General features: G+C 45.6%; 1 protein-coding gene across 3 annotated transcripts in view; it reads right to left on the minus strand.

The window, feature by feature from the left end:
* Positions 1-22,126, minus strand: part of SNX5 (sorting nexin 5) — a 37,947-nt gene extending 15,821 nt beyond the window's left edge. The window contains exons 1-2 of one of the 3 annotated variants that reach the window (XM_073339727.2): positions 21,970-22,124; positions 812-916 (exon numbers count right to left, since the gene is read on the minus strand). In XM_073339727.2, the coding sequence (XP_073195828.1) occupies positions 812-916; positions 21,970-22,008 (144 nt within the window). In that variant the 5' untranslated portion in view covers positions 22,009-22,124. Of the gene's footprint in view, positions 1-811; positions 917-1,012; positions 1,087-21,969 lie in introns of those variants that run through there. The other 2 variants (XM_073339726.2, XM_073339728.2) reach the window with 2 other exon arrangements.
* Between the last annotated feature and the right edge of the window lie 132 nt (positions 22,127-22,258).

The following is a 22,258-nucleotide window of genomic DNA, read 5'->3' on the forward strand; positions in this document are numbered from 1 at the left end:
CAAATACTGCATGCAGTTCTGGTTGCCCGATTTCCAAAGAGATGTATTAGAATTGGAAGAGGTACAGAGAAGGGCAATAAAAATGATTAAGGATATAGAAAAGCCTCCATACAAGGAAAGAGTAATAAAACTGGGACTTTTCAGTTCGGAAAAGAGATGACTAAGGGGAGACAGGATAGAGGTCTACAAAATCATGACTGGTGTGGAGAAAGTAAATAAGTGTTATTTACCCCTTCACGTAAGAGGTCACCTAATGAAATTAATAGGCAGCACATTTAAAAAACAAACAAAAGGAAGTGCTCCTTCACATAATGCACAGTCAACCTGGAGAACTAGTTTCCAGGGGATGTTGTGAAGGCCAAAAGTATAACCAGGTCCAAAAAAGACTTAGATAAGTTCATAGAGGATAGGTCCATCAATGGCTATTCACCAAGATGGTCAGGGATGCAGCCCCATGCTCTGACTGCCCCTAAGTCTCTGACTGCCAGAAGCTGGGAGTGGACAACAGGGCATGGATCACGCAATTGCCTTGTTCTGTTTGTTCACTCTGAAGCACCTGGCACTGGCCACCACTGAAAGATAGTCCATCCAGCACAGTATCCTATTTGGTCTGATCCAGTATGGCTGTTATGTTTAAGCCCTGCAGTTTGGGGTTTTTTTTGTTTTTTTTTTAAACGAAAGCCTAAGATCTAGGAGTTAATGGTGTAGACCCATTTGACAACAGTATAAGGGTCCTACTTGCCTCATTCAAGTGGATTTTAAGACTGCATGTGTGTACATTAACCACTTTCCCCTTTCACCATGAACTTACCTTAGTATGTACAGTGAACTTTACTTTGTCTTTTTCACTCAGGGCATCTGGGATGTCAATTTGGAGGGAAGGATCAATATTTAGATCCACAGACACAGCCCTCACCTGAAACACAAGTCAAAGTCAGAAGTCAAGATTAATCTTGTCTTGCCAGTAATCTAAAATTGATAAAGACAGTGCACAACCAGAAATTCTTAATACCTTGAAAATGTCTCAAGATTTGAATCTGATGTGTCATGGTCATATTTAACTGTATGCTTTAGCTGAAGGGATGCAAAAGAACCACAAGTCTTCCCCCACTCTAAACACATAGGAAGAAGCTTTTGAACTTGGAGTTAAGTTTAAACAGACATAATCAGTAGCCTTTTGAAGAGTCCTTTAAGGTACCTGTAAAGGGTTTTCAGAAGCCTGGTTTCTGCCTTGTATCTATAAAATAAAAAGCTGTTTTCAAGTTTTCCCGGCTTGTTTATCAGGAACAAAGTCTGTTCTTCCTAGATTTTGTTGGGGGTCTTGGGGCAGGGACAGAGGCACACACCAGCACCATAGATGTTTGTTAAGGTCTTGCACTTTTAAAGTCAGGGGAGTTGAAGCTTAGAGACATTGTTTCTTTCAATATTCAACCACCAGTAAGTTTTTGTAACTACATCTTTAAAAGATCAAGTAATTAGAAGCACCTTCCACCATTGCTCGGTTTCTAGTCTTAGGATGTCAATTTACTAGTTTTCTGGTCACTGTAGAGTCTGCAAACACAGACAAGACTTTAAATCAAAAACAAGCTGAAAAAACTGAACATCAAGGGTCTTTGCAAGTTATCAGCATGTAAATTAAGGCACAACCCCAGTTGTACTTTTAGAGCTCACTTTTTAAAAAAATGGGGTAGTTTAATTATTAAATTGGACTTTGGAAGACTGGGAGATCCAAAGTTAAGGTTCTATTTAAAATGCAGATGTTTGGGGGTATAGAAGTCAGATAACTAACTCTGCCCCATACTAGGACACTTCCCCATCTTTCCAACCTGCAGTCCTTTTGGTCATGACTTTTCCTTAAAATTTCAGTTTAGAGTCTTCAGCTCATTTGTGAGCATCCTTCATTTGGATAACACAAACTACCTGTACCATTTACCATAAAGTACAATAAGTATGGAGTACAGAAGTCAGTTTCTTCTTCCTGCCACCCTTCTCATACCACAAAAGCACCCCCTTCAGCTGCTCAGCTTCACACTTCCCATCCATTGAGCCATTTCCCCCACTGCTTACTCAAACAAGTCCTTCTCCAACCCCAGCTCCAAATAAAAAAAATAAAAAAAATTAAGAGATTTAAGTCTGGTAACTAACCCGATATGTGCTTCCCACCATTCTGCTTGTATCTTTTCGCCTGCCCTTTTCAGAGGTTTTTTTTGCCTTTCTGAGGCTATGTCTACACTGGCAATTGAACAACAAGCTTGTCTCTCAGATGTCCCGTCCCCCCCCCGAAAGACAAAAGTTTTGCCACAACAAGCACCAGTGTGAACAGCGTGTTGTCAGCAGAAGCACTCTCCTGCCAACAACGCAAATGCCGCTCGCTGGGGGGCAGTGGAAGTTTGTCAGCACAAGAGTCAAACAAACAGCCGCTATGCAGCATGACTTCGTGGCACAGCTGTAGCAACACAGCCATGTCTACACGACACAGCTAAATTGTAAAGCAGGGAATACACCTTCAGTGTGGTCACAGCATTGAGCACACTGCCCATCCCACCATTCAAATCCTAATTAGCACTTAACTGCACCACTGCAAAATATGGTTCCAGTCTCTACATGAAAAGTAGAGTTCATATGTAATTCTACAGCCACCACCTTTCAAGTCAGAGGCAGTGGGCTCTGCTCTAGGATGAGATTGAAGTTTATAGGCCAAGCTGTATGGAAATATGGAGAGCCAATTATACAAGTCTTTCCAAAAAGACTTTGACCCCCCACTTCCATAAATATTGTACATGAGGACTGGGATGCAACTGATTTCAGGTAGTTTTGTTTTGGCAACAACTTCCCTTAGTTCTGCAGAGATTAGTGTCTCCATGAAGATGAGAGTTTTAAGTCTTAAAACAAGATTCATACACAAATTTAAAGGTGCATCAATTTGATCATTAGAGCCAGGAACAGGTGGCCAGCCAAGAGATGCAGGAAGTATTATAGCACCTCAATTTAAGCTTGCTTTCAGAACACCCTGCACAGAGCTCCCAGATTCAGCTAGTTCCATCATGTTTTAGATAGCAGGCTGATGAAATGTGCTTTGGGTGCTAAAGGTAACAGAGAGGAACGGGCTGTTTGGGCCCCTCTGCTTCTTCACAACTTAAGAAAACCTTCATATTATTTGAATTGCCCTCCCCCTCACTGTTACAAATTCAGACCTTGCTGTCTTCCAGGGTAGACAATTGCTAACTGGAAGTCTGGCAGGTTTCTATCACCGCAAGTACCATTGGAGTGGAAACAAGGGGTGAGGATGTGATTTTATAGTCCTAGAACTGGTTACATCTATTTAACTGACCATTTGGAGGAATGATCTATTAGATTCAACCACCCCCAAATCCTTTAATTAAGGGCTAAGAGTGCTCCAAAAATATTTGGAGTCAGAGCATCAACAGAACAGGAGAGGACAAACTTCACCCTCCAGATGTTTTACAAAAAAGCCACAAATTGTAGTTAAGTCAAGACTCAGGCCTGTACCATACACCCTGCAGCAGCAAAGGAAGAAGTAAAGCTAGTTTTTCCTCCTCCTTTCCAGGACACTTTCCCATTTCCATGTAACGTTTCAGCACCAAGCACCATTTTAGTTGTGGCATGTGCCAATTTGCTAAGCCGCTGAATCGCCAACTCAGCTGGTAAAGCAGTGGGCTGTACATCCTGGATTCCTATGGTCCTAATCTCAGACATTCTTTGAAAGGACAAAGCCCAAGCTTTCCCACTCAAAAAACAGATTAATCTTCAGAACTTCTCCCCACACTGCACACCAAGAAGCAACAGAAAGAGGCCAGATTAGTTTGCAGAGACTGGAACAACTCAGTATTCTTCCCTCCCTGTCCAGAGAGCTCCCCCTCCCCCCCACACACACTTTAAGGCTTCCTCAGGCGTGAGGTTCTGTGTTTCTATTTTTTTAAAGAGACACATACAAAAGCAAGTTTCCTTCTGCTTAGCCTAGGTTGTTGGGTTTTTTTTTTGGGTCAACTTAGGCTCAGCAAGCAGATCGTGGAAATACTCTATGCCAGGACAAACAGGAATAGCACATTCCTGCAGTAGCTTTTTGCTGGGATCAGAGGTTACAGATGCCTATACATTGAGGCGAAAGTTCCTGCAGGCAAGTCAGACAAATGTTATTAGCCAGCTGTAGTAATCATTTGTAGTTCAGTAACATCTCAGGGCCTCAGCCTAACCAAATTTGGGCCCCTGCTGTGGTACAGACTATCACTGAGAGTCCCTGGCCTCAGAGTTTACAATCTAATTAGATATAACAGAAGTATTCCCACTTGTAGACCTTGGAAAACTGTCCCAGAGAGGTTAAGTGACTTACCCAAGGTCACACCACAGGAAGTTTGTGGCAGAGCTGGAACTTTAACCCAGCTACTTAGCCACAAGATTATCCTTTAAAAAGTAGGATTCTGAATAGATCATCCCCAGGAAAGAACGCAACACTCAAACACTGTAGCAGTTTTGTAGCAGATGCTCTTCCAGATGTTCTTGACTTTTACCCACAATGCACTAGAGAGTTGAAGAGGGGACTTGACAGTGTCCTGTCAGATCTACTGACCGAACACCCAAAATCCAGATGCTGTGAGCAGGGGAGACCACAGGTCATCACTTACTCCAGCCCCTACTCAGCCAGAGTCTCCTCCTACCTTCATTGGGCAGCTGCAGCTCCAGCTCCCAGCCCCATCTCTGTAGGGAAGTCCCTCCTGACCTGTGTGGGGAGGAGGGGAGAGAAAGCAGCAAACCACAGTGGGGAGGGGTGTAAGAGGAGTGGATGGGGCCTCAGGGAGAGAAGCAGGGCAGGGGAGGTTCCAGCACTCCTGCTGGAACATCTGGGTTTTTAAATATTACCAAATTGGTAAACCCTAGCACTTTCCCTGCCTCTCATTTTGTAGAATAGCAAGGAAGGAGTATTAGTCACCGTGCCTTACCATGTCCTTTTAGAAATGGAAGGATAAAAAGGTTATCAGCCATTATGCAGCAAAACACCCAAGGGCTCAGTGCCCCATAAAGCCAACCCATATGGAAGCCAGACCATTTCACTTCTGCAATAGGTCAGAAGACAGTTTATTTTAAAGCCAGACAAATAAATTTGTTTTTCCCTGAACGCATTTGCTGCCTGTAGGACACGAAGGAGTTGTAGGAGATGTTTTAAGGTCCCCATTCTTATTTTTTCAGGCTAATCTGTTGAGTGCCTGGCTCCAAGCCATTTATAGGTACAGTCTACATAAGATGTAGTACTCTAAGAATGGTTTGGTTCCCCCTAGTAGCACCCTGCTACTGTCAAGTGCTCCAACACATGATCTAGATCAGTGGTTCTCAAACTTTTGTACTGGTGACCCTTTTCACATAGCACGCCTCCGGATGCAACCCCCCACCCTTATAAATTAAAAGCACTTTATATATTTAACACCACTATAAATGCTGGAGGCAAAGTGGAGTTTGGGGTGGAGGCCGACAGCTCGTGGCCCCCCATGTAATAACCTCGTGACCCCCTGAGGGGTCCCGACCCCCAGTTTGAGAACCCCGGTCTAGATACTGTTTGGCTTAAATTTGCCTTCGCCAACTGAGTACCAGGAGTCTGAACTGTTGTATTGTCAACATAGGATGACTACTTGCCCTAATGTCCCAGAGTGCACTAGTGGTCTTCTCAAATCTTCCAAAATTGACAGTTTCTAAGAGCTGCTTTGAACCAGAGGAAACTGCAACTGAAATAGTTTGAGAGCACCACTGTTGACATAGGGGTAAGTCGATGGTTCAGAACACAAATCTGCATATCAAGTGTGGACACAAAAAACTGTTCTGGTTCAAACTGGAGCAGCCGAAGCCTCTAACAATGAGAGGTTTTGACAAAGATCTGCCTAAGTAGTTCCTGTCAGGCATGGTCAGTTTAACGAAGTCGGACCACAGCACAGCTGTCAATCTTGTTAACTGAACCAGGGCTCAGTGCAGTTCTTCTGCATATGGAGAGAAGGACAAGCTGTTCTACATTAGCTAAACAATGCGAGTTAAACAGGATTAACAGTTTCATTTCAGGTTTCAGAGTAACAGCTGTGTTAGTCTGTATTCGCAAAAGAAAAGGAGTACTTGTGCACCTTAAATCAGAACATTAAATGCTCAGATAAATTGGTTAGTCTCTAAAGTGCCACAAGTACTCCTTTTCTAGTTTCATTTCAGTTACTAGCAAGGTATTTTAGGAGCGGACTTCATGGTGCATACTGCGATTTTTAAGAGCTTACTCTTTTTGACATTCCTTATCTCCGCTGTCCAAACAGGATTGACAGGCAAAACAATACAAACTGCTGAGTCTGTGAAGAGTGTGATAAGCCAAAGGAAGCAACTTCCTTTCAGCTAGTTTTCAAGGAAAGTGTTGCACAACCTAGCCAGTCCTACAGTTGTGAGCTGTCATTTTAGATTTTGTAGGGAAAAAAGTTGCAGTGCCAAGAGGAGATCACAAATAGCCTTTGCATTAGTTGGTGACTAGAGAACATTTGCAACATATGACTCACTGTTGCACTTCTCTTCTTGGTTGCTGTAGTGCAGGGGTCCAAAAGAGGCTGTGGAAAAAGGGTAATGAATCCAAGTGATCGGTCACTTTAGCATCTTGACTAAAGCCTATGTTTCAAACTTTTGCTGATGGTTCATTCCAAATAAAAAGCTAGTTTAGTGTCACTAGGATAAGTGATTTTAACTTAACAAGTTTCTCTATAGTATAGAGACTGAAGTAAGCTTTACAGAAAGAAAAGTTTAGCAGATGTTATCTACAGCTGGCTCATTCCACTGGGCAGGGACACATTCCAGGTGCATGCAATCCTGTGCTAATGAGCCACATGCAGTGATGAGCTGCCAAAATCTTAACCAGTTCCCTCCTCACCCCACAAGGGGGTCATTGCCCACCCCGGGCCCCTGGGACTCCTGCCCCATCCAACCCCCCTGTGTTTCTTGACACACACCCCCAGGACCCCTGCCCCATTCCCCCACCTCCCCTCTCCCCAGAACCGGGCAGGAGGGTCTCATGGGCCACTGTAGTGGATACCCACCCACCCTTAAGAGCCAGAGGGACCTGCTGGGGGGTGAGGTGGGGAGTCCCGGCAGTGCTTACCTGGGGCAGCTCCCAGGAAGCACCCAGCAGGTCCCTCTGGCTCCTAGGGGCGGGGGAAGCATAGCTGCAGTGGGGGGAGCGGCCGCTCCCCCCACTGATCACATTGAAAGTGGCGCCTTAGGTGCAGACTCCGTGGGTGCTCAGGGGCTGGAGCACCCATGGGGAAAATTTGGTGGGCGCACAGCACCCACAGGCAGCTCCCCGCCCGGCCCCAGCCTACCTCCACTCCGGCCTCCGCCCCTGAATGCGCTGCCCTGCTCTGCTTCTCCACACCCCCACCCTGGCTTCCCGCGATTCAGCCGTTTGGTGAGAAGTCTGGGAGGGCTAAGAAGCAGGCAGCGGCTTCCACCCTTGGCCTGAGCTGGTGGAGGTGAGCTGGGGTGGGGAGTGGTTCCCCTGTGTGCCCCCCACCCCGAGTTACCTGCTGCAGCATGGGCAGCCCTCCTTCCCCCCGCCCCCCAAGCTCACCTCCACGTGCCTGAGTTTGAAGCCACTGCCTGCTTCTCAGCCCACCCCGGCTTCCCATGCAAACAGCTGATTTGCAGCGGGGGGGGGGCGCAGAGAAGCAGAACGGGGCAGTGAGTTTGGGGAGGGGCTGGAGGCAGAGCAGAAGTGAGCTGGGGCCAGGCATGGGGCGGGGAGCTGCCAATGGGTGCTCTGCACCCACCAGATTTTCCCCTTGGATGCTCCAGGGCCAGAGCACCCACAGAGTTGGCGCCTAAGGCGCCACTTTTGGCCGGTTAAATTTAGAAGCCCTTTTAGAACCAGTTGTCCCTTGTGGAACAACCGGTTCTAAAAGGGCTTCTAAATTTAACAACTGGTTCTAGCGAACCGGTGTGAACCAGCTCTGGCTCACCACTGGCCACATGCCTTGATCTCTGAACCAGATATGCTCACAGTGCTACTGGCAACTTAAAGAGTCTGCACTAGACTTTTGTAGGTTTCCCTCCCACCCCTGTGTTGGCACAGCTAGCTGCAGCAGCACTAATGCAGACTGGAGCTTACTAGGATGTCTGAAATACAGTTGCTACTGCTGGTCACACCCTTGTAGCGCCCAGGCACAGAAAGGCTTACACGCATTTTCCTAGCATAGACAGGGCTATGGAGGGGAGGTGACTGGACAAGGATCTGCATGTGAAAATACAGGCAGACTTTATTTCAGCGAGCAACAGGAGGCTGAGATTCAGCCTGGGGGCAAGGAATAGTATGAAGGTTGTTTTACTCTGGGGTTCTAGAGACAGCTAGTTATTTTCTCCTTCAAAAAAAAAAAAAAAAAAGGGATGTGAAGACACCCATGCACGTTTTGAAGTCAGCCTGGGGTTGCACGCTCGACCTCTGTACCGTAATCAAATCCCATGGAGTTCCTTCCTGTAGTTGTGCAACTGGCTGCTCCTAGCCTGTCAGCCCTTTACGTAGCTTATGTCTGAAGAAAAGCTACCACCCCACCCAGGTTGGTGGAACAGATTTTTCCTTCCGAAGTAAAAAGAATTCAAATACATGTGATTTGAGCTGGAGTCTAATTAAGCTGGCCCTCTTTGCCCTTAAAGCCCCAGTTAACAATGCAGAATGGGGAGCCTTTAACTTTGTATTAGTCTTAACGGAGGAGGAAGTTGCTATTCAATTGCTGAGACCAAGTCTGAACTTCCATTCAAAGCCTTCTTCTCTTCCTTCCTGCCCCAACTTGTGACTGGAGTAATCAATGCATTTGTAAAAATGGGTATTGTGATTCCCCCATAAATCTGATCAAACTTTTGGGTTTGTTTGGTTTTTTTTGTTAAAAAGCAACTAGTATCTTCCCCACCGCCACAAGAGCAGACCTCTCAAGCAGCCAAGGCCCACATGTGGATCATGATGTGTGAAACACTCATAATAGGGACAAAAATAAATACAGCAAATTTTAAATCTTGTGTTTGTTCAGGCCTAGTACAGCTGGGCCTTGGTCTATCACTGGGTGCTCTTCCTGGCCTCTACTGCAATACTAATAAAATGCTGTGGGATTCCTTCCTTTAGTACAATGGCTCTTATAGAATTATGGAATTGAGGTTATTTCTGACAGTCAGCTTAAGAGTAGGAGATAGCACATGTAGGTAGGTAACTTTGGAACTAAACTGAGGGACACTCATCTTGGACATCCCACTGTCTTTCAGCCCACAACCTCCCAGCTGTGGGGGGCTTTGTGGACACAATGTCGGTCAGCACAGCCAACTTCCTAGAAACCAGAAACTTCATCCTTATGGACTGGAGCACAGAGAAGAGGAAGGGATCATACTAGATCAGTGGCTCTCAACCTTTCCAAACTACTGTACCCCTTTCAGGAGTCTCCTTTGTCTTGTTTACCCCCAAATTTCACCTCACTTAACTACTTGTTTACAAAATCAGACATAAAAATACAAGTGTCAGCCACTATTACTGAAATATTGCTTTCTCTCATTTATACCATATTATAAAATAAATCAACTGGGATATAAATATTGTACTTACATTTCAGGATTTAGTACACAGAGCAGTATAAACAAGTCACTGTGTGAAATTTTAGTTTGTACGGACTTTGCCAGTGCTGTTTCTATAGCCTCTTGTAAAACTGGGCAAATATCTAGAGAAGTTGATGTACCCCCTCAAAAAACCCTGCATATCCTCAGGGGTACGGTGGAGAACCACTGGATAAACCAGTTTCATTATCCTGGGAAGGGTCCATTGGAAATCAGAGAAGGGGGGAGCAAGGGTTGAGACTATGCAGTCTGTTTTATATACCTCCCCCCATTACTACAGTATCTAAGCACATCACAATCTTTAAAGCATTGCTCCTCACAACACTGCTGAGTTAAGAAGCGCTATTATCCCCATTTCACATGTGGGGAACTGAGGCACAGGCACATGAAGGGCTAGATTGACAAAGAAATGGAGGCTTGGTGATGCTCAGCATCACCACACTTCACTTTTAGATGCTTAGAAAAATCATTGAGACTCACAAAGCCTGAGTTTGGCACCTAGGATCCCTTCACAAGGGATGGGGAGAGACAGGCACTTCAGAATGGGGTTCACAAAAGCCAGCATGCTAGGTGACTTGCTGCCTAAACTAGCCAATAGGACTCACCCCTTTCCCTGGGATATCCGAAGCCCCCCAGCCATCCTCCCCCTCACAGCGTTCAGCACCTAAATCCAGGCTGCAGAGAGAGACACCTCCCACTGCTTGGACTTCTCAGCTGCCAATCCTCTCCTTGTGTTAAATAGCTATACCATTTTTGCGAGAAGTTCTCTTTTTTGGGGGGGGCGGGGGGGTGGAGGGAGAAGGAAGACCTCCCTCATCAACTTCTAGCCCAGTGATTGGGGTACTCAGCTGGAGCAGAGACACCACCAGTTCTGGTCTCCCCCTCTTGCGGGGGGAGACAGAATTTTAAAAAGGGCTTTGCCACCTCTCAGGTGAGTGCTCTAAGCAGTAGGCTAGGAGATATTCTGATGTGGGGATCCCTCAGTCTCTCCTGTTGAAGCTATTCTTGTCGATAAATAATGAATCATTGGGCCAGAGAGAAAAAGACACCCAAGCAGGAGAATAACTCTGTACCTAGTGGTTAGAGCCCATTCCTGAAAGGTGGGAGCCCTAGGATCCAGTCCCTCTGCTCCATTGGCTACTTTTAATCACTTTCTCCGCTTGAAGCTGTTCTACTGCGGAGCTTCCCGAGTCACCCACAGCCAAACATCCCAAACCAAGTGACTCAGGCACTCATCTGAGTAGTGGCAGATCCCTGTTCAAATTTCTTCTCGCCCTCAGGTGGGTGACTTGAATCAGTGGTCTCCACATACCAGGTAAAGACCCTGACCACTGGGCTAAAAGTTATCAGGTCCTAATCCTCCTCCTGCACCTGCTTTGTGTAAGCTCACCTATAGTGGCCCAATTCAGTAAGCCACCTCTAAGCCAATGGCCCAGATCAGGCCCTGCAGGCAAGTTAAGTGGAGAACACCTAGGTTTCCCCAGTTCGTGCATTATGGTGGGGCTTAGGCATCAGCGTGCACCCAGAGACAGAAACAGGCAGACTGGGAACCTTTATGCAAAAATTTAAGCACAGAAGGAGTTCAGGCACCTACATGGCTCAGCAACAGCTCAGTGGGAGTTTTGTGAATCCCAGTGGGGCTGGATTCTAGGATTTAGATGCCTGAAGTGACAGCTTGGTGCTTAAGTCCTTTTGTGAATCTAGCCCTAAGTGAGTTGCTAACAGTCAAAGTCTGTGGCAAAGCAAGGAAATGAACCCAGGCCTCCTGTGGCCCAGACTAGCACCCTAACCACTGGGCCATGCTCTCTTAGATGAGAGGCATTCAAGGGGAACAGTCTCTCTTGCCTTCCTAAAGCATCTAGACCCACGTGATTAGAGAATCTGTTGTGTTTGGGACTGTTCCATGTGTGAGGCCTCTCACAGGTGGAACCTCATCATTTCTGCCCTCCAGCAATGAACCATGGGAGCAGGGGTGGAGAAGAGAAAGGAACCTCTTCTGCACCCACTACCCAGAAACAGATGGTGGGAGGGCCTCCTCCACCCAGTGACCCCCTCTCTAGGGAGGGTGGTCGAGAGAGCTGGGAGATATTACTTCTTCACCCATGCAGTGGCACTTTAGGCAGCTGAGTGGGTGGTGGAAGGTGCTGGGGACAGCTCAGCAGGAAAAGTTGCCCAAGGTAGTTGACTAGTTGCAGGAGAAGCATCTTTGTGTGGCCCTGCGTGGGAAATGCCAAAGGCAACGGGCTGGGAGGATGGAAGGGATTAGTGCTAGTAGGGGCCCATGCTCACCTCCCCTTGCTACTGGTGCTCTTGTTTCCTCCTCATCTTCAGCATGCTGCAATCTAGTAGAGGGAACGGCAGGTGGGGAGGCAGACGCCACCTGTCACCCTGCAGAGTGCCCTCTAGCAAGAGGGGCAGAGTTAAGGTTGCTTAGATGCCTTGATTATGAATTTCTACGCTTTCAAATGTTTGGATATTTTGAACAACTGAATTTCTTTGATTTAATGATTGTTTTGATACAGAGTGTTTGTAAATTTACCTAGAAGTAGTGATATGTTCCCTCAGCTCTGACTCCAGCTTATGCTCATTTGTCTGGAAATGAAGTTAAAAAAAAAAGACAACTGGTACCATCTAGAGCAAGTGAGACTCCCAAAGTCAAATGCATTTGCCTACCATAGCTGCAAATTCAGTCTTTAAGCACCACATGACAAAGTCAAGTGCTTTCAGCAATCCACGTCTTATAGCTATTGTGCAAGTCCCTGAATTATGTTACTGATTTTATATAGTACTACTTATTTGTAACATTTTCCTAATATTAAGGATGCCAAACAATTAGATGTTATCATTTAAGTTACTGCAATAGATGATCCCATTGTTTAAATAATGGCTTGATAAGCCAAAGTTTCAAATAACCACATCAATAAACTTGCTTTGCAGAGCTTAGATACAGCATGTGGACACTAGCAGTAAGAATATACTGCAAATACTTGTCTCATCAATTTTAAGCATGTGCAAGAGCTCCTGATTAGGAAATTTAGTTATTAGCTAGGACACTGGAACAAGAGGCAATCACTACTAAAAGTGTAAACAAGGGGTGTCATTTTATGAAGTGACTTTGCTTTTAACCAGTTATCTTTAAAGCCACCCTTCTTTTCACGCAAAGCAACATCACCTAATTTCAACAAAATATATGTTAGCAGCTAGATCTTAGAGATTGTAGCCAAGAAACAAATATGGAAGAAGTGTTATGAGCAACCTTCCACAGCTGTATTTCTATTGGACACACTACAGCGCTATGTTCTAGAGTTCTTAAAATATCGAGAAAAAAATCTCAGTTCCATTTAATGTCTTTAGATGGAGGTTTTCCTGAATCTAGTCAGGAAAACTTACTTTGAAATATTCTAGAAGGACATCACTAGCAGTAATCTTAAACATTAAGAGACCTGCAGATACTATTATAAATAATTAAAAATCAGGGCAATGCTGCATGCTTCAAACATCATGCACCTAATTTGATTTCCTTTTTGTTTCAGTAAAACATGTACTCAAGCCTTCATTTACTAGAATATATACAGTACAAAGAAATAGAAGGTTATGCAATATTGTAAATAGTTGTGCAACCGGAATAAAATCAAGACACGCAATAGTTCCAAAAGCAGCAGTTGCTTAGCCACATCAGTCCTGAAATTTTAATATGTTTTATAAGCAGTCTATTAAGCGAGGCATTTAACCAGAAAAACCAGGACCATGCACTACATATGTGCAATGCATATTAGTGCAGATATTAAGGTATTAATAGCAACATTTCCCCCCATCATGGATTTTAGCTGGGGAAGCTTAGAGTTGAAATTACATTAAATTTGTACTTTAAGCAAAGAAACTGAGGGCATGTCTACACAGGGATAAAAGACCCACAGCACAGCCATGGCTGGCCCACATCAACTGACTCTGGGTCGTGGGGCCAAAAATTGCTGTGTAGACAGTCGGGCTTGGTCTGGGAACCCAAAGCTCTGGGACCTTCCATCCTCACAGGGTCCCAGAGCTCAGGCTCCAGCCTGAGCCCAATGTCCACACAGCAATTTTTCAGCCCTGGAGCTGGAGCCCTGTGAGCCTGAGTCAGCTGACCTGGGCCAGCCATGGGTTTATCCCTGTGCAGACGTACCCAGGGAGCAAGATGACATTGGCCCCTGTTTAGTGTTACTATTTTAGCCTTATTTGTTAAGCACCTGAGTGAGGTGGCTGGACTGAAGGGCAAACTACTGATCCAGATTGTTCAAGAGAAGTCAGGAGGGCTGTGCCCACATAGTTCTGAAGATATCCCACAATTGTAATTCCACTGATGCTGGCACTAGTGGAAGTAGCGTTACTGATGGGCTTCCAGTGTTTCAGGTTGAACATGACGACAGAACATGATGGCAGCATGCTGGCAGCCAATCTATACTAGTGCTCCCAGCCAGTGAGATTAAGCTGGGTGGATAAAAAGCAATTTTAAAAAAAGGGGGTGGGGGGCCTATTTAAATTGGGTTTTTTGATAACATGCTTTGAGGGAAAAATAAAACGCTTTAGATAAGTTTAAGATACATTATAGCTCAAAGTTATCTCATCATGGAATAGAGATTATAAATTCTACAGTATGAAAATATATTAGTGTAATTTAAGAAAAGTTTTGTAAATGAGTTCCAATAGTTCATGGATTAGGGACCCAATTTTATGGGGTTCCACAGGCTTCTGTATAGATTTAGGTTAACCTTTCTATCTACCCAGTGCTCAGTCTAAAAGAAACCACCAGAGATGCACCAGTTTTGCAGTTCTCAAACTGTGGATTTGTGTCTCCAGAGGTAACATGCTTGTTAACAGCAAAAATGTTTTAAAATAAATATGTAAAGGTGAGAAACAACAGACCTCAACTCTATTGTCCCTCTGCAAATTTGTGTACACAGTCAATCCCTTACCTCTCTCTAAAAGTGCAAAGTTTCAAAAAGTCCAATGAATAGAAGATTGTTGGGGGCAGAATAGTTCTGGACAAGGAGAAGGAGTCTGGAGATAAATATGAAGCGAGGGACATGCGTCTGTTTTCTTACAATATGTTTGCTATTGAAGAAAAAAATCCAGAATACTTGATGTTGTTTTAGTTAAATAAAATAATTTAAATGTCTCATGATGTTCTCCTAATACAGCATGGCAAGAAAATCCTCCAAATATTAATGATTAACCTATCGAATTGGAGATAGTTCACCTTCCCAATGACTTCATAAATATCTGCTTCAATTACCTTGGTAAATGAAATAACTAAACAATCATTCATTTTCTGATATAGCGGTAAAACTAATCTGAAAAGTGCTCAAAATAAATCATTGTTTAAAAATGTATAGTGTGCACCTTCTAAAAATGAAACCTACATCTGAGTTGTGAAGAATATGTATTAAGGTTATAACAACAAGAATACACTTTTCTATAGAAAACCCATGATTAAACTGAGTCTTCCTGACTAGTTATTTAAATCAAACCCACCCCGAGATGAAGTAAAACTCACAGCCCTTCCATGTACAGAACTGATTTAACAGCAACAGAACAGGACCCAGTCTCATTTCACAGCAGCTCAGGAGGAGGTTTGAGACTCTCCATCCTGTCATCAGCACCGAGATTTGAGGGTATAGCAGCATTGAATCCTTGGCTTACAGCACATGGGCAGATCTGCATGCAGGACAGAACCATTAAGTACTAAGGGTATTCACTACAGTAAATGTCCAACCAGACATGCCACAGAGGTTATGGATCTGCTCCAGCTATGCTAGGAGTTGTGCAATAAATGCAACAATCCCTAAACCCTGCCGATGTTTGCAGAGATGCTGTGTGGATGGTGCACCGTCATCATTTGGACCCATTTGTGTTTCAGTGGTGCAGTTCTCCAACTCAGAGAATGGGTCGGAAACTGCCCACAATCCGCGATGACAGCCAGCCTCTTTAGACAGGTTTCAGAGTAACAGCCGTGTTAGTCTGTATTCGCAAAAAGAAAAGGAGTACTTGTGGCACCTTAGAGACTAACCAATTTATTTGAGCATAAGCTTTTGTGAGCTACAGCTCACTTCATCGGATGCATACTGTGGAAACTGCAGAAGACATTATATACACAGAGACCATGAAACAATACCTCCTCCCACCCCACTGTCCTGCTGGTAATAGCTTATCTAAAGTGATCATCAGGTTGGGCCATTTCCAGCACAAATCCAGGTTTTCTCACGGAAATGGCCCAACTTGATTATCATGCACATTGTGTAAAGAGTTGTCACTTTGGATGGGCTATCACCAGCAGGAGAGTGAATTTGTGTGGGGGGGTGGAGGGTGAGAAAACCTGGATTTGTGCTGGAAATGGCCCAACCTGATGATCACTTTAGATAAGCTATTACCAGCAGGACAGTGGGGTGGGAGGAGGTATTGTTTCATATTCTCTGTGTGTATATAAAGTCTGCTGCAGTTTCCACGGTATGCATCCGATGAAGTGAGCTGTAGCTCACGAAAGCTCATGCTCAAATAAATTGGTTAGTCTCTAAGGTGCCACAAGTACTCCTCCTCCTCCTCAGGCAGAATCAATTCAAGCACTATTACAGTCAAACTCAGGTCCTAGGGTTTGGGCCTTATAACAACTGTTCCATACAATGAAGCTCCCTTCCACTGCACATGAAAATGTGATGCAGCTAGCATCAAGCAGAGAGAAAGCTGCGAGTATGGCTTACCTGTCCTCCCCTTCCTCTCAGCAACATAGGTCCCAGTAGCCTCATCTACCAGCAGTGCTCTCTACAGGTGGAGCAGAATTTAAGAAAACTCATTTCCCCCAGAAGAGTCCTAGCAGCAGCAACCAGGAGAAGGAAGCAACTCTTTAGTCTCCAGGAGCAGCAATGTTAGTTCTCCTAGCAGGAGCCATCATCGTACTATCTGAGCACCAAGTCACTTTCCCTCTGACGCTTGCCACTCACATCCTCCACCAGGATCAACCCAGGGCATCAGGGGACTGGAATCAATCCACTTGTCCTAGAAAGATTAACTTCTTCACCTACGGGCACCTAGGGCATTAAAGTGAACCCAAAAGGACAAAGCCTGCTAATACCTATGATCATCACACTTACACCACCACACTACTGTTCAAGTACAAGCCCCATAATTTAAGCCAGCAGTTGTCAATCAGAGGTCTGGGACCCCCCGTGGGGCTGCAAGCAGGTTTCAGGGGGTTTGCCAAGCAGGGCTGACAGACTCACTAAAGCCCAGAGCAGAAAGCTGAAGCCCCAGGCCCTGAGCCCCACCAGATGTGATGGAAGCTAAAGCCTGAGCAGCTTAGCTTTGCTAAGCCACCTGTGGCATGGGGCCCCAGGCAATTGCTACCTTCCAACACCAGCCCTGGCTTTTATATGCAGAAAAACAGGTGTGTCACAGGTGGTGCATGGAGTTTTTAATAGCATGTTGGGGGGGAACCTCAAAAAAAATGGTTGAGAACCCCTGATCTAAACAATACAGTAACTGGTTGGGTAGCATGCTTTGCCTTCTGTTTAGGGCTTATTTTGAAGTGCAATGTACTAGTAGGACTGATTGAACACCAGAATATAGTCAGTTTCACTGGCACTTGCTAAATATATTCATGTTCCAATATTTGACCAGCTATAGAGCTGTTTGAGTTCTGTAGGACAGTATTTATCAGATAAATCTGTAAGTACTGGTGAAGTTTGTCAAGTAAGTGACTTGACTGAATAGTTACTTTTAAAGTATTGTATCCATTCCTTTCCTGGCTTCACATCACTTTTCCTTCCTCTAATAGATCATGCTGTTCTTTGCATTCCATTTCCTGTTCTCTTGATTCTACTCCTCCCCACCCCACACATAGACCTCCTCCTTTCCGTGTGTTCCGTTTTCTACTTTTGCTGCTCCTTTCCTCTGCTTTGAAAAGTGTGCTGCGAGAGTGGGCAAATGTATGCCTATCCCACACAGGCCCATCCTCACATGGGTCTTGGAAATTGTTAGCCACTTGATACTGCAGGGACTAGCCACTGGACCAATGCAAAGTTGGGCAGAAGCAGGCACTGTCTGGAAAAAGCCAGCTTTCTCTCAGCTACTGAAAAAAGGAGAGAGTTAGAATTCCTACCAGTGTGTTGCACCTGGACCCTGCCTAGGGATTGGTATATCAGCCTCTTGCCACTAGGTGTGGCATGTTTGAAGCCAACCCAACTCCTGGGGAAAGGAACACACTTTTCTCCCATTCCCCAACCACCACCCCCTTCCAGATCTTCCTGATTGCTATGAAGGTTGGTAGTGCTGTCCACTACTCTACCACTCCCTCAGCTTTCTAGCTTTTGCAGGGGGAGTATCTCCAGTACCTTATCCCTCACCCACATCTGTTTTGGGATCTTCTTCCCCAGTAAATAATTCCACTACCTGCCGAGACTGTTTAGGTTAGCTTAACTATGTCACCCAGGGGTGTGGATTTTTCACACCCGTTAGCAACTTAACTGAGTCAACTTAAATTTTAGTTTAGGCCTGGCCTTAAGTCACTCTGGGGAAATTACTCCATCCTCAGCCTCCTTGAAACCAGAAGTCTAAAGAAAGAGGCAGGTTTGATTTCCCTGCTGGATGACAGACTTGTAAGTTGCCAGGGAGGGCACCTGCTCCAACTCTGTACCATTTTGCTATCTCTAGACACCTTCTAGATTTTTAATAACTTTAAGCAGCTTGCCACTTAAGTTTGTTTTAAATCAGTTAAGTAAACTCCTAATGGTCATCTCTACCCTTTCCCTTTGCTTTCCCCAAGCTAGACCAGCACACCACTCCTCCCAGTCCTTTCCCACCTCCAACCTATCCTACTCACACCCTGACCACCTTCCATCACAGTGTAAAAGCACATGGTCTCAGCTCCCAACAAGAAGCTTAGCTTATGAAGCAGAGGTCAGACACCCATCCTGCTTGATAGTTAGGGCCCAAAGACATTCAAGAACAAGCAGAATCTAAGCTTTTGTTTAAAGTACTTACCTAATCCTTGAGCCACAATTGGAAGGTTACACAAGCATAATCAGCACAGTTGCCTCCCTGACCCTGTAAACAGCTTGAAACAATGATTGAAATGCTGCTTCCCACTAAGTGCACTGGGATGTTAATGCCACTTTAATGTCAGCATAACCATTCAATTACAGGTTTCAACAGAGTTGGGGAAGAGACCAGAAGTGAAATCCACAAAGAAAGAAACAGAGAGAAGACAAAGGGAGTAGGAACATCTGTGGTCCTAAAAGGGAGCCAATTTTCTGACTACATGATGCTACTTCTAGATGAAATATTGATATAATAAGCAGTGAAAAGTTTAGTTACTACACTGAGACCATGCTCTGTCTAACCTTGATGTTCATGCAAGTCTCTCAAAGACCCCAGGGGAAACTTCATCACAGATTGAAGGCTGGGCAGTATTGTAATTTTAAGTTTATTCCTGGCCCAGAGCCCATAAGAACTCTGTCCTCCCCACAACCCAGTTGAAAGGGGCTTTGTCTACACTGATTCAGAGAAGGCCTTCTGGTCATTAAGACAATTCCATTGAGCTAATAGCTGAAGAAAACACGGTTTTTGTCCATGCCAATAATCTCAGTGTACTGCAAGAGAGCTTCTGAGAAGTTAAATAACTTCTGCTTTCCTCCACATGTTCTAAACAGAAGGTGTCATTTTAGAACAGAAGTACACAAGGGAAGCCAAGTGAGACTTCATGGTTGCTGTGAAGTGTATTACAAAAATACGTGCAGGTTCTAGTTTTCCTCATTTTTTACTGGAGAATTTAAATTTAAGGTGCCCCTTAAAAGCCACTCTTCTAGAGGAAAGTTTCCAAGACTCCAACAGGAGAGACTGCCTCAGACATTTATAACTCTCCCCCCTCATCTTTCCCCTGCCAAACTAGTGATGGTGGTCTGATCTAAGGGCAACCACTACATTGTTCAGTGTGCAGGAGAAGTATAGCAAGCATGGCAATTTTAAAAGGCAATGCTCCTATTAAAAGCCATCACAGACACAAAAGTTTACGTTTTGTAACGCCAGCCAAGGGGCTTAATCAATGCTGGGGCAGTTTACTGCTATAAATGGATATTCACACAGCTTGGCTAATATCTTGGAAAAATGGCTAACACTAACTAGTGCTAGCTAAAGAAAGTGTAAAGTGGGCTCTGAGTCATGGTGGGGTGTGCCAGATAAGTATAACTCAATAGGTTTCGGTTTTAAATTAATTTGAATTGGCACAACACTGTTAGAAGTCTGCATGTCACAGCAGATACCACACTAAGCTAGTGTCAGTCATTTCTATGATGGTGAGCATTCTGTTCTCCCACAAGAGCGCTAACATGCCAAGTCCCTTAGGGCTCACTGCTCCAAGATGCAAGGTACAACCATTAAAAGAAAACTATCAACATGGACTGTGATTAAGGACATGCAGCCTGTGTTTCATCTAGAAATCATGGCTGTCTCACAGGTAATAGCATGACTCTGGGAGACTGGATCATGAAAGATCAGCTGTCTGAAACTGACTCCAGGAAAGACTGAAGCAATGCTAACTGGAAGAGGTAATCTTGTTTGAGCACCAGCAGTTGATATGCATTACCTGAACTTTCATTTGTTCAGTACTTCCATGAAATATTCAATATAGTTTATTTTGACATTTTGTTCCATTTTAAGGCTACTGCTATTTCTACCTTTTGTTTCTCTTCCTTCCCCATCCTCCTTTTTGTTTCACCACCCTTTTTCCTAAGTTTGTGCATCACCTCCTTCCTCCCCTCTATTTTATTCCCTGCAACTCACATTTTCCCCAACCCTCTTGCAAGCTTCACTAAGACTCCATCCCTCAATCAGTCTGTTAAAATGATCAGCAGTTAAGCAGTGCTGACATAAGCTTTAGAGTTCAAATTCAAAGAGTTTACCCCCCTCCATCATTACTTTAGCTGCCTGCAGACTCAGGAAGACAACAGCACATCATGACAGGTTTCAGAGTAGCAACCGTGTTAGTCTGTATTCGCAAAAAGAAAAGGAGTACTTGTGGCACCTTAGAGACTAACCAATTTATTTGAGCATAAGCTTTTGTGAGCTACAGCTCACTTCATTGGATGCATTCAGTGGAAAATACAGTGGGGAGATTTATATACATAGAACATGAAACAATGGGTGTTACCATACACACTGTAAAGAGAAAAAAGAAAAGGAGTACTTGTGGCACCCTAGAGACCAACAAATCCACTCGAGCATAAGCTTTCGTGAGCTACAGCTGCATCCAATGAAGTGAGCTGTAGCTCACTAAAGCCCACACTCAAACAAACTTGCTACTCTCTCAGGTGCCACAAGTACTCCTTTTCTCTTTGCGAATACAGACCAACATGGCTGCTACTCTGAAAACAGTAAAGACAGTGATCACTTAAGGTGAGCTATTACCAGCAGGAGAGTGGGGGGGGGGAGCTTTTTATAGTGATAATCAAGGTGGGCCATTTCCAGCAGCTGACAATAAGGTCTGAGGAACGGGGGGGGGGGGTGGGTGTCACATCTGGAAAGTTCTCTTTGCAACCATGGAGGCTAGACAGACCAAGTCAGCCATATAAGTAGACAGAGACCAGATCCTGCCCACAGGTCAGGTATTTGGCTTAAGGCAATCTGTTTTCGTGCCCTTACACACTCCCTTAGTACTTCACTGGAGCTGTGGGTATTAAGCTGATGTTGCCTTTTCCTCCCTACTGTATCAACACACAATCCTAGAGTACAGGGAGCATTTTGTTTAAGGCATTTGGGGTTTCAGCTTTCAAAGACACTGAAGTCACTCAGGAGGAGAGCTATTCTGCGTTGCCTCCACAGGTCTCACGTGGCTAGGGTCAGTAGTCACGGTGCCCTGGGGAGGGGCCACGGTGTGTTAGCTACAGCACCAGCCCTGCCCCCGTGGTACAGGCACAGTCAAGACACACACACAGGGGAATTCAAAGCAGGGGGCAGGCAGCAGAGCAGGGAGCGAAGACGGGGACAGGGCAAAGTGCGCAGCACAAGGGGGAGGCAGGTTACAGACCTATCCCCGGGCAGAGCCCAGCCAGGGGCTCCAGGACGGGCAGCCAGCCCCACCGGTGGGGGGGGGGTCATCCGCCCCCCAGCAGGGGTGGCTCAGCCAGCAGCCCCTTGGCAAGGAATAGGGATGTTCGGGGGTCACAGCCCCACTGGGAGGAGGATCCAGCCCGGGGAAGGGGCGAAGCGGCCCCAAGGGAGAGGGAGCGGGGGGGGGTCTCAGTCCCCGGTAGGGAAGCAGCCCCCAGAGGGGGGGGGGGCTAAGCCACCAGGGCGCCCCACAGCGACACGAGCCCCGCCCCATACCTTCCTCTTCTCCTCCACCTCCTCGGGCAGCGCAGCCATAACGCCCGCCGCTGCTCACCCACAGCCGCCCCCTTCCCTCAGGGCCCGCGGCGGCTCATATAGGCTCAGGCCACCTGACCCACGCGAGCGGGGCCGGGCGCCGCCTCCTCAGCGCCTCCCCCACCTTCCCAGCAGCACGCGCGCGGCCCACCATAGAGACCTAAACGTGTTTCCCAGAAGGGGGAGCACGCGCCCGGCTTGGGGAGGCCATTTTGGCTCCGGGCGGGAAAGCCCGGCTAGGCATGTACGC

This window comes from Lepidochelys kempii, chromosome 3 (genome assembly GCF_965140285.1).
Source record: "Lepidochelys kempii isolate rLepKem1 chromosome 3, rLepKem1.hap1, whole genome shotgun sequence".
NCBI classification, from domain to species: Eukaryota; Metazoa; Chordata; order Testudines; family Cheloniidae; genus Lepidochelys; species Lepidochelys kempii.